The 13,681-nt window shown below is 34.3% G+C and overlaps 1 protein-coding gene across 1 annotated transcript in view; it reads right to left on the bottom strand.

The window, feature by feature from the left end:
• Positions 1-13,681, bottom strand: part of LOC132554058 (uncharacterized protein ZK1073.1-like) — a 64,740-nt gene that overhangs the window by 17,330 nt on the left and 33,729 nt on the right. The window contains exons 5-8 of the mRNA XM_060218354.1: positions 3,134-3,196; positions 2,576-2,636; positions 1,059-1,145; positions 515-592 (exon numbers count right to left, since the gene is read on the bottom strand). Of these exons, the coding sequence (XP_060074337.1) occupies positions 515-592; positions 1,059-1,145; positions 2,576-2,636; positions 3,134-3,196 (289 nt within the window). The remainder of the gene's footprint in view (positions 1-514; positions 593-1,058; positions 1,146-2,575; positions 2,637-3,133; positions 3,197-13,681) is intronic.

The following is a 13,681-nucleotide window of genomic DNA, read 5'->3' on the forward strand; positions in this document are numbered from 1 at the left end:
TCATCAATCTCTCAAGCTAAAATCTTGTAAACTGAATCTCTGCCATCAATTATATCATGCTGTGGTAGTAATATAAACACTAGATATTGTGACAAGTGGTAATAGGTATACAGTTTTTTGTGCAGGTTATATTTAAGAATAAATAATCATATACTTTCATAGATCACAACAAAAGGAATTACACAAAACAAATTTAATTGTTATATTTTTTCCATGCAGTGAGACAATGTACTGAAATATTTCACAGTTCTATAAGTAAATGAATAAAAAAATTAATACCCATAACACATTACAAATACAACAACAGAATATGCAAAAGTATAGAAAACATCAAGTTACTTTGAAGAGAGGAAGGCCATTAATTAGGGATATAAAAGGTCTCAGGATAAAGGTCATGACGGCATTACCAGAGCAACAAGCAGGGCAAAATAACACCATAATATGCTGCTGTAACTATTTCTAGAGGACATGATATATATCAAGAGATTTGCAGAGACCAGGCATGAATACTTACCGATCCAAAGCGATGAAGAACGAGGTAGGTTTCAGCCGTAGGGTTCATACCCACATGGTCAAGTTTCCATGAGATGAACTGTAACAAAAATGGCCTTAAAAGTGACTAGAGACTCATGTTTTATCTAAAATAGAAAGCAAACGCCTTCATTTTTATCTAAAGTAATATATATCAATTTTATGATGTCCTTCCACAACAGGACAGGGTTCCTGTATGTAAACATTATTGAAAGTATTCTAAATACACATATACATAAAGGTAACATCTGAGCAATTCCAGTCTTCTGCAAAATAAGGAGTGATCTGTTCATATTGATTTCTTTAAAGGAAAATATAATCTATGAACGAGAATAACTTTCATTATCACATATGACTTGTGGAGATATACATTTCAGAACAGTATCAACTTAGTTTCACATTTTATCATAAAACGAAAAATGCATTTAGATTTCATTTTCACCTTTCCTTGCCACAAATCTTAATTTCTAATTTCGACCTATCAGTATGACAATATATCGCTTGTATTTTAAGGAACAAGTGATGACCTTGTCCTTGATGGACTCCATAAATCCAGCGGTTGTTCCAGTACAATGAATCAGACACACTCCAAGGCATCGGTCCGGTTGGGCCATCTGTAAACAAACAACATGATTAAGCAATATTAGGGAAATCAACTTAAGACAGATCTCATTCTGAAGTCACTTCCATTTGCAATATCACCAATTATATCAGTATTTCCAACTCAATGATTTCAACTGGCCAACCTGGTACCAAATACTAGGATATTTTTGCCCATGTACTAGTTCATTTCTCCTCTGAGGATTGTATAAAAGGGTTGTAATACATTTTTGCTCCCATCTTACAATTCACCCTCCTGTGGTGAAAAGGGCTAAAATTAAACAGGTGAAAATTTCCAGGTATAAAGTATCTGCCTTATCAAGTAGAATGCCAGAATCCCCTGATACTTTCATATTTTTTATCAAAGCTCCGAAAATTTTCAAAATCAATTTTTTTACTTAATATGTTCAATTGTATTATATACGAAAAAAAAAAAAAAAAAAAAAAATAGGGCATCATCTAAATACATACAGGTATAATTGATTATGAGGCTTTTTTCATAAAACAGCCTGCCATTCTTGATTCTAAAGGTCTTTGATCTTGACAAGATAGAATGTAAGTTCCAGTAAAAGATCAGAGTGTGATGTTTCGATGACTACACGGTCACCTTCATCAGACAAAGAACTTCCTATTCTATTGACATTACGAGCATGAAAATTTTTCCAAAATATTTTGACCAGATACTAGTTGTTTAGATGTTAGTGACACTAGTAATGATTGCAACTTCTTTTGGCAGCAATTCGCTGATAAGCCTTATTCATGCATAAAGAATAAAGAACACTATCCAAATTATTAGTTTTATTGAAGACATTAAAATTTCTTATGTTGAAAGTTCTTACAAACTGCATGTTTGAAATTAAGTTGTACATTTTGTGTTTTTTGCTTAATAAATATTAACTAAATAATTATGATATACCACAGCTAATTTAGAAAGAGGCCCATGGGACTTCATGGTTGACTGATGTCTTCAGGTCTTTGGACAGTTTTAGAACCAATCCATCAGTCCCAGCATTGGGGCAGACAGAACAGAACTGATATATGTTTCTAAGTTTGAAGGCTTAATTTTCAATTAAAGGAAACTGATAACAATGTCTGTTGTTTTAGTTTAGCATATTTGACCCAGCATGCTCCGGGCCCAATATCATGACCCTCAATCATTTGGTTATTGAGAAGAAGTCATTTACAGATTCTAACACATTTTGACCCCTATGACTTTCAAAATAGGTCAAGGTCATTCATTTGAACAAACTTGGTAGCCCTTCAACCCAGCATGTTACTGGCCCAATACCATAACCTTTGGCTTAAAGAGAAGTTGAAAATGTAAACTGTTTATGACAGATGACACCTGTTTCAAGATGTACGGTAGACGAAGTTGCACAAAGGACGATCGCAATAGGGCTACCCCCCTCATTAGATACAATAAATTATATCTTAAGAAACTCACAGCAAATCGAGCGATGACATTTGCTCCAGCACCTTCTCCTAAGCCGATCACCTGTTTCACACTGTAAAACAGAGCATTATTTACAGTATAAGGACCACTTCAGATGACAATCCCTTACCTGAGAAACTTCCATCCTTAAGTTTAATATTCTCAATTTCTCAAGTACATTCATCCTCTATCATTTTATAAATGCACAAGAAACAACAGTGTTAGAGACAAGAATATGCAACAGAAGAGCAATTGTAGAGAATTTGAAAACTATGTCTATGTGAAGTCTATCATAGAATGACAACTTTACAACAGCTTTTATCCCCCCTCCGCCCGCCAGCTTCCAATATTGTATAAAAAAACTATTGACTATAGATTAACTATAGATTGATTAAATGTATTCTTGTTAAATTATTGAATGATAAGAAAGCAGTGCTATAATCAAGATGGTTAGCAAGCCAAGTGTTGACAAATATATACATAATTATATTGACATCTTCCACTGTAGAAAATATGTCAGGTCAGAAATATGGCAGTCATCAAGTATAGAGATACTGGTTGGCTACTTACTCCAGTTGGTCTAAGACACACACCAGGTCCTCGCCCAGACTCTGCATGCTTGGGAACTTGTAACTGAAAGTACACAACAAATCAATATCACAGTTATGGTAAGGATTGGGTACAAAAAGACTGGATAAATACAATGGAATCTTTCTGATTGTCTAAGAGACAAAATTCCATCCCTGGTAAAAGAATCTAACTTGGAATGATTTTAATCAAATCCTTTTTATCAGTTTTTGAAATCATGGTTATGTAATAATCATTTTACCCCAATATATTTAAAGTGATATTTTGAAACAATGATAAATATATGACAACTTCAAATTCAACTGATAAAGAATCAAGGCACCTGGCAGTGTTCTAGATTCTAAAATTATGATAACTTTTAGGAATTTCTAATCACATAAAACATTTGGAAATGAAAACATATCACTCTAGTCATCCTTTTTTCCACATGGTATTCATCCATCTCAAGATAAATGAATGAAAAAATTTTACCAGTAAGTTATGGTCTTTAAGGAAAGCAAAGAGCCAGAACTCTTTAAACAGTCTCTCCCATACAGTGAAGAGAATTGACAATGGTTTTGACATGACAGTACATACAGAAAACTTTCCCAATTTCAAAACATACATTAGCTATTAAGCTACAGCTATGTGTACACAAGTCTGTGTCTAAATATGATTACAAGTTTTCTAGAATTTTTTGAAATTAAAAGTCATCATGCTGTCGTTTTTTTAGTATCTACACAAAATATACACTCTTTTGTAAAAGACTACAGTGTAATCTGAATGTGCCAACGTAATTCATAACCACACAGGCAAGGCTTTTTTGCTGATGCAAACAAGAGGCCTAGCAGCCTTAATGGTCACCTGAAATTAGCAACATTGATGATAAAGGTTAAAGGTAAGTAGCTTTTAAGTCTCATGAAAAAGAAATTGTGATATTGATGATCGTAAGTGTGAATACCTGCATACCATCAAAACTGTCATCCTATACTAATAACTCTTACAAAGTTATTTCCAGTAGGAAAAAAACGTTATGCTAAAAAACAATTTTTCTATAAAAATTACAGAAGTTAACCTCCCTCCCCTCAGGCGCCTAATAGGGTTCATCTTAGGCCTGGGAAGGTTTCTGCAAAATTTCCTTGAAATCAGTTCAGGGGTTTTTGAGAAGTTGAAATATTAAATTGTTTACTGATACCTGACCCTGGAGGTGATCACAATAGGTCACCTGAGATAAAATCAGCAATTTGTGATATTTTTTAGAATCTGTTATTACAGTAAATAACTAAATCAACTAGTGACCTCACATCAACGTATAAGACAGGAGAGAAAATGCTGCACTGTCTCAGTTACCTCATCCAAATACATAATACTGTTAAGATTCCTGAAATTAAAAGTTCCCCTGGAGATTGATTCACAATATCTTAACATACGGTAGAGTCTGTGCTAAATCTTAAGGTAAAGAGACTGGATCCTTAATTTTTGAATGTCATAGTGTATGTATCATAAGATAAGATACAGAATAGCATACTGAGGAACTGCTGAAAACATATTCATTTGTTCTATCTCAGAATTTTGTAATAAAATTCAAAGCAAGGGGAGGTAATTAAGGATGACTATGGAGTCAAGTAAGATATTGGTTACAATGCGGAAAGCTTAAGTAGACACTTAATGCCAGACTGGGTAGGTCTAATAATTTGACAGATTGTCTTTGAGAGAACAATAATTTCCCATGTGAGATTCAAATCAGACTGGAGAGGAATTACACACAGAAGATGGCAGGCTACTGTGTGACAAAAATGCACCTTCCTGTCCATGAAGATTGAAATAAGAGTACACTATAAACAACTTTCTGCATCCACTGTCAATAAAGCAGTTCTTTCTTGGACTGCAGTCAAGTCTTGGTTGACTAAATGCACGTTAAGAGACCTCTGCAGACGTATCACAGTAAGAATATCTCCCTTCCCTCTCATTCCTCCCATCCCAGAGCTTATATAGACTACATACAAAAGGTAATACCATCAAAGTGGAATCAGATATGATTCATTTCTGCAGTAATTACATTCTTTGCTCTGTAAGATTGACAATACACATCTAGACTCTACCTACTGCCAAAGACAGGGTTTACAATAGGGTTTACAACAACATTTTTTTCTATATGGACTAGTCCAGTTTGATTATAATTAACGGCTGATGACATAGATTTTATTGTGATTAATCAGGCTTAATAAAAAGTATCTGATAGTCAGACTAACAAATCTGGTAATAGCAATGATTTTTATGCGTACTTAATATTTCTTTTATGATGTGCAATTAAAAGTTACGCTACAAGATATGCTTGAACTATATTCAAAATGTCTGTAAAAAGGTTTTAAGAGCTTTTTCCAAGACAAAATGGAGATTTGACAGAAGGGGAGCAACTCCCATACATATATATTTGTATGTCAAAACCAATTACATATTTTTTACTCTTCTTTATCCCATCTATGTTATTTAACACAATATTTTATAATTGAATTGAAACAACTTTAAAATTGAATTAAAACATTGTATTACAATTGGTCGAACAAGTTTTAAAGATTTGGAAAATATTTCTAAGAAGTGGATATAACTTCAAAAAAACAAGTAAAAGCTAGAAAATATCTGTAGGACATGAATGTCTCTTATCCCAGTTATATAAGTATCATTTTTTGATAAATTTCAAGTGATCAAAATTGACCTTTGACCCTATAAAACTAACCAGTGATCACTGTAATATGGTAAGGTGTAGAACTTCTTATCATGAAACTATTGGGTAACAATGAACGAAATCTATTGAGAGGTATTATCTCAAGACATGACATTGATTAAGAACAGGGTGTGACATGACAGATGGGATGGATTGACATTAGGGTAATATATATATCTATATGCATCCTTATAAATTATAGTTCAAGGGCAGACGAAGTGAACACAGTGCAAACTTTCCAAGAATGGTGATATTATCCATGGAAATCAAAGGCTGGATGAAAGCTGGTGTTATATATGTTTTTTTCCTGACAAGATTTTATCAGAACAGCCAACTCAAATCCAATATGATTACTTACATTAGCTTCACTGAAATAATGTTCACAAGCAGAACATTGCCATACAAATTAGATCTTTACATTTTCCCCAATGTGTAGAACTCTTTTGGACAGAAAACTGATCAAAATCAATGCAAAACTGCATATGTATCACATATCTTCAAATTCAATGTGTTTTAATCAAATGACTATAAATAGAAACATTATCGTAGGCATACTGTAGGACTTAAATCAATGCGGAGCCCCAGTTTAGCTTGGGGCAGTCACCACTGTAGACCTACAAGTGTTAACAAAGATTTCTAAACAACAGCTAGATCGAGCATTCCGTTTATTAAATTACAAATTTATCAAAGGAGTAATTGTATTTTAAACATCAAGTTATTTCAACACTCCAATCACTACATCCTGGGAGCAGTCTACACATATAAAAATTATTTCATGGTTGTGAGTGCAGGCAGAAATGTTGCAAAGGTCAGACATGGTAGTGCTTTACTATCCCCTTTATGGTTTTAGATCTTCCTTATCTCATCACCACTGTGAAATATCACCAGACTTGTTTACATCACAGGTCTTGTGTAATAGCATTAGGTGTTGCAAGAAGTGGGAAGTATGCCCAACAAATAGATAGCATAGTGTACGCTACACAGTCATAACAGGTGGTTTCTGCAGAGTGTATTTGTAATAGCAGCTTTTAACAAGAGAACTAACTGTCCTGTACTGTTCTCTATTTTACTGACTATATACACATCCAGAAACCACAAATTTTACAATATCACTAGAGGTATTCTTTACATTTATTTCATTTAACGTTTGCCAGAGGAGAAATTTAGTGTTTTTGAAAAACAGTACTGTTTTGGTCCCATCCAACGGTCCCAGGAGGTTGGAGAATATGATTTTTTCAATATTGATGTCTCTTCAGGTATTGATGCTAGTGACCAGGTTTGGTTTGAAGACTGGCCCTGCAGTTCTTGAAAAGATGAAAATGTGAAAAGCTGACAGATGACAGATGACAGATGGCACACAACATGACCACAGACAAAAATCGATGGCATTAAGGTCACCATGAACTTTTAAAAACTAAGGATTCCAGGCCTAGTGGATACTTTTGTCAATTTTTGAAAAGTTTTTGAAACATGATTCCAGTTACCTTTTAACGTAGGTCATGCAATTGTTTGAACATTTAACAAAGACAGTAATTCATATCAATTCACCCACATAATTAATAAAAACTCCAGCGATACTTCCAAATAATCTAAATCTCATCCTCTAAATGACAAACATGGCAGAAACAACATCTTTTATTTCGTTGACCTTAATGAAATATATGGAGATTATTTGTCAGAGCATTGTCTAAAACTTAATCAATTAACCAAAGCTGAGACAGGAGGCCACACAAATTGAAGGGTATATATTGGACAAGCTGTCAGTCCAACTCCTGACCAATGTAATGATATACATCCCAAGACACTAGAGTGAGTAATTGAGAATTCACTAAGTGAAAATTATGACCATAAATGTTACAGAATATGAGGAAACAGCCAGCCGCTTATCACACTTCCAGAATGGATGTTCTTCACAATGATATTCCAAGTTCAGGCGAAGGAAAGTCCATTAATCAGACCTGTGTTCTGACGTGAATGGTTGAATAACTGGAGGTTCATTTAAAACATTTCCTTTGCATTAGTAATGTCAATAAAACAGAAGTTCTCACAACATAACCAGAAGAACATTACAGTGCGATGTTTTGATGATGGTCACCTTCATCAGACAAATGACTATTGTGGAGTGTACAAGCACTAATGTATGTAGTGTACCAAATGGAAAAGAATCGATAAACTTTTTCAGTTTTCATTTAAAAATGGCAAAAGAAGGTTTATTTCCATGATTCAAAATAAAATAACATACCTGCTTAAAAGCAAATTTATGTAAGAAAGAGACCCATGGGCCTTCACAAGCAACATCTCACTTTTCTTCGCTAAAAAGATGACATCTGATTGTATGGTTCTTAAAATGTTGGTATGTTGACATTGTTGCAATCTATCATTAGGAATGAGCTGAAATACATTTCATTGAATATCTGCTTGGAAATACAGTAAAATCATTCGACAAAATGTTGGGAAGTATGATTGTTCATGTGCTCACTGGGTCACATGTGTATAAGATATCATGCAATCGTAACCTTGTTTTTCTGTTACACCTGTTTTATTTTAACAATAGCTTGTATTCATATTAACACTTTTTTTGGTTTCATTCTGTTCTTGTTGCTATCAACGCCTCAGAAATCAAAAACAGATTCCTAGTCTGCCTATTTGTTGTCAGTGTAAACAACTTGGCATAACCAGCTGATTTCAGAGTATCTTATTATTCTAATAAATTCATATGCTTGAAACACAAGGAGATGATCATCATTAATCTATGTTTGATACTTATTATCTATAAGATAATCATTTCTTCAACCAATTCCCACATACCACAATGCTTAACTGGCAAGTAACACAAACATGTTTCATGACATCTTAAGACATTAAAAAAGAAAGAAGTCATGTTTAACAAGATGTCTCAAGATGTCTTAAAGGAAATGGGCACACTTTTTAGTGATGTCTAAAGGCTAAAAGTGATATATGATTAAAACAGTTCAGATTCAGAATATTTTAACACTACAGGTAAACACAAGGCCAAATGGGTCTGAATTTCTCACCTATTCTACAGCTTTCATAGAAGACCTTAGCAGTTCATAAAGTTAATTTCTGCAAACTTGAAATCCTACACACTCCTCACGCATGCTATTACAAAAATACCATGAACCTGGAGGTACTGCTTGTTGAAAGTAATTTTAAACTCCTTATATATTTGACCCCTGTGACCTTCAAAGTGGGTCAAGGCCAATCATTTGAGTAAACTTGGTTGACATTCATACAATTATGTACCATTAACAGCCTGATTGAGAGGTTATTAAGAGGAAGTCAGAAGATTTTATGATGTTTGACCCTAGTGACTTTAACATAGGTCAAGGTCATTCATTTGAATGAACTTGGTAGCCCTTCATGCCAGCATAATACAGGCATATGATGACAGATGAAACATGATGGCTTTAGTTCATTCAGACCCTAAGATGACCTAGTTAATGTTATTTTCAAATTCTTGTCATCTTTAAACCTGGCAATTGCATCATTTGTTTGTTTGCATTTACTAAACTGGGTTTGTCATTACTGGAAATGCTAATGAAGCTAGCAATAACCATCTAATATTGGTAAAACCTGCTGCTGTCAACAATTATCACGTTTCATAATTTGTAAATCTGAATTCCAAAGGTCATGGAAAATGTCCATGACAGAAATCTGTCAATTTACAGTTCTCAGCTAACAGAAACACTTTGTGAAAATGAGGCTACTGGAAAAATTAGTGGTAATGGGCCAGATCAATTTGGACAGCCTACTAATTTTCCAATGGAGTAAATGTATGTCTGAATCAGTTAGTGTGCCTAGAGAACAAACTGAGTTCTCTGTATGTGACCTCTTATAGTTTAATTTTCACTAAATTTTAACCAGATTCAACCATATCGAGAAACAAATTACAGGTTATACCACAGAAATGTTGCTTTAAGTCATTTTGTAGAAAATCTATACATATTTCTTTGTAAACTTTCTCATTATATGGTTACCTATCTGCTTCAGACATTTATGTGGGCGTAATGACTTACAGCTATTTGACACTGCTACCAGTAATTACAACAAACTGCCTAGACAAATTAGGTAGGAGGCCAGAAACAGACAAAAAATGTCCAGTGAAGTAAATTCATGCTCATTCATCGGTCATCTAATGGCTTGCATCCAAGCTTAAAATCAATTTTCTTGTGTCTATTCTAGAATAACCTTATCTGCAAATAAAATGATTGCAAAAAAAATAATATGAAACATGTTGCTATCAGATTCAGTCTGCCATAATCAGTAACTTTTCAAATACCAAGGCACTTGCCTATCTAGCTGTACCGATAGGGGTGACAAGCAAACATGGTTTTACAAGAGGCTATATATCTAACCCCCCCTCCCCCCCCCCCCCCCCCCCCCCCCCCCAAAAAAAAAAAAAAAAAAAAAACTTTTGGCACATGTAAACCAAAATTACAGTTACAACAACTGAAAAACAAATCTTGACACCTATATTTGACTGAGAAATTGGTGGATTCATTAAGGGCAAGGTCATAAATTGGTAATGATACAATGATTTAGGTTTACCACTTCCAAAAGTATTCCACTGTTTACAAGAAAAAACCCCCAAAGGTTTTCATTGCTAACTCCAGATATCAACAGCACAACATCTGAACTTAGCTTTATTCATCCCTTCTCATTAGTGTTATCAACATCCCATGGTAACATTACATGTTTGGGGAGATAACCCTCATGTCAATCTAATGTTTTATCATCTGAATTTAGTATATCCTGATTTATCCTCCTTGAGTAACACCACAAGGTAACATTACATGTCAAGAGGAGACAGAGAGATCTTGGCGACAACCATTATGTCATCTTTATTTGTTCTTTAAAAGTTGGATCTTTTCCCTTTTTCCTCTTCTATCCTATGTTTTTGCTCTTAATTATATGAAACTTGAACATTCCTCTTAAGAAATTGCAATAACAAACTTTTATTGTTGAAATCCAATATGGTTGCCCCTTGTCCATTCTGTATTTCTGATCAGTTCCAAAATCACAAAGGCACCACTAGCGACCAAGGAAACCTATATATGAAATTTGAGAGACATCCATCCTGTACTTCTCAAGAAATAGTGATTACAAATCCCATTGTAAAAATCTAATATGGCCACCCGTCGGCCATGTTGGTTTTCTGATCAGTCCCAAACCAAATGAGCACAACTATGGACCAAAAAAATCTACATATGAAATCTTGAGAAAGAACCATTCCATACTTGTCAAGAAGTTGCAACAACAAAAATTGTTCAGGGATGGACTGACCAGGAATGAAGGGTGATTTGAAAAGCTCACCATCTGATAATGACGGGCTAAAAAAGATATATACACATGAATATATAAAATCTTATTCCCATAAACGATTAACAAATATATAAAAAAATCTTATTTAGAAAATTTCAATCGTGTTTGCTGGGTCAGGGGTCATTTTGAGGCAGGACCTAAGTTTAGTAGCTGATGGATGCCGCAAGGAACAACACATGAGAGGCCCATCACATATGCCATCTGGAGCAACTAGGGTGAAGTGCTTTGTCATGGAAGGCCACAAATATGTTGTTAGCACTTTTCAGCTTCCCTTTGAAGACAAACTGTTACAAGTTGTAAGGGAACGTCAAACCACACACCTTTGATCTCTACCCAACATAACATAGACTGATATCCTGCTATCTTAGCCATTATGGCCCTCAAGGTCAGAAGTATTTTACAGGAGAAGATTTGAGAACAACTTATTTGGAATATAACAACAGGCGTGAAAAAACCTAGAATTCAATAAATTTATGCATGTGGAGACCTCTCCTACATTTCATTGAAAATTAATCATTATATAATTACCAAAGCCTTCAAGTGCAAAATCTGTGGACAATGTCTCTGAATTGGAAAACCTTGGAACATGTCCTATATTTCTACAGTAACTCCTTCACATACAAATTCTATTCAAAATTTTTCAATAGCAAACAGTTAAGAATTTTAATCTTAGGCAGGTATGGTTTTCCCAGTGAAATGATATCTGTGTGTCACCCACACAATAAGGAGGATATCATGTTACCATAGCACTGAAGATCATCTTCCTGCTCTAAGGTCATTTGCATGTGTACATAATGAAGTAAACAGGGTTTGAATTTCCACTGAACTCTCCACTAAAAAAATATGTATACACTGGATTGATATTACACTGTCTGGTGTACTTTGCTATCTTGTGCAGATTTCATATCAATTTGAAAAATTACTTGCAATGACTTAACATAATATCCTACTACATGATTTTATTTGAAATGCCCTGCAAATGCTGGATACAAGTTAAACATGTGCAAAACTTTGTCTAACAACAGATTTTTTTTTTTTTTTTTTTAATTTTTCTATGGCTTATATTTATTTCAACATTAGGGTCTAGACTGATATCTGATATTCAGCCTGAGACCTAAAGCTTATGTAATATCAGACCTCAAGAAACAGGTATTCAGTGGCAATCAAACAACTTTAAGGATTTATCATGTACATATGGTTAACGACAATCACTGTTTTAATCTCTTATGCACAACAGGAAATAAATCTTCAATAACAGAGCCAGATACTATGGCAAAAGATGCAGCATGAGTATTTTTGTGACTTCATGCCGAGTAATTACACCAGGAGGCCAATTTAATAAGTACTAACAAGGTCTCAGAAAAATCATTGATTTCAAAGTAAAAACATTGTATAGTCAATAGTATGTTGTTTGAGAAGAAAATGTCCTGCATTCAGATTTTAGGTGCACAGCCTCTCATGATCAAAAGTTCCAAATATCACATGATGGTCATATCCAAGAAATGTTGCAAATGAAAACATTTAAGGTCTGTACAACTATTCCGGAAGAGTATGATTTTTGTATTAAACCCCTTGTCATCAGAGTCTGTTTTGCCCTCTGCCAAGCCTTCAGGACAAGTACTGGTAGTATTCTGAAATTAATCTTCCATAGTACAATATGTTTGAAATTCTACTTGAATGAATGAGACCTATCATGATGTTCAGTTAAAATCTGATTGAACCGTCACTGATGCGGATGAATAAGGTTTTAATGGCTAATGAGTAACAGTCAGACAAGAGATGATGAACAGATGTTGTGCCATATGGTGTCCTTTGGACCAGGTGACCTAAAAATCATCCCCATTCAAATGTTCTGGTAGTCAGCCTCAAAGGGCTGTCATGATTGTGGCTTTTAAAATGGAATCTGATTTTTGTGGAGCTTAAATTTTGTGTTTCTTGAAAATAAGTATTGTTTGGCTGGCAGTTGATCTTAGCACTCATGAAATAAACTAGCATGAAGATTAATTTCACTTTTAACTGTTTATCATTTTGTGGACAAGAACTTCCTGATGAATGACACCACAACATTAATGAATACATTACATAATTTGGAGAATTACCCTCCACAACCAACCAAGTAGTGTAAGAGATTAAAAGCTCTGACAAACTTTTTGCTTTAATGTATGTCAAAGGTGAAAATGTAGGTCAGAGTGACCAACTTTTAGTATACAACATACAGCCACGCCAAGCTGAACCCACCCCAAAGTATAAAGTTCCAGTAGCGAGAAGTGTTGGAAATACAGCCAAAAGATAGATGGATAGATAGATGGATGAAAGTAAAATTATAAGGATGGAAAGACATAACACAAAACTCATATCCCCATCCCAATTGATCCCCACTATTAATTTTGATTTTAAAGTAAACATAAATGACAAAGTTTTATCATTTCTACAATGCAATCAATCTATGTGTACTGTTGTTACTGACTTTGCCCTGACTCATA

The sequence above is a fragment of the Ylistrum balloti genome, unplaced genomic scaffold (genome assembly GCF_031769215.1).
Source record: "Ylistrum balloti isolate Yb309-2 unplaced genomic scaffold, AGI_CSIRO_Ybal_v1 Utg370374, whole genome shotgun sequence".
In the NCBI taxonomy this organism is placed as follows: Eukaryota; Metazoa; Mollusca; class Bivalvia; order Pectinida; family Pectinidae; genus Ylistrum; species Ylistrum balloti.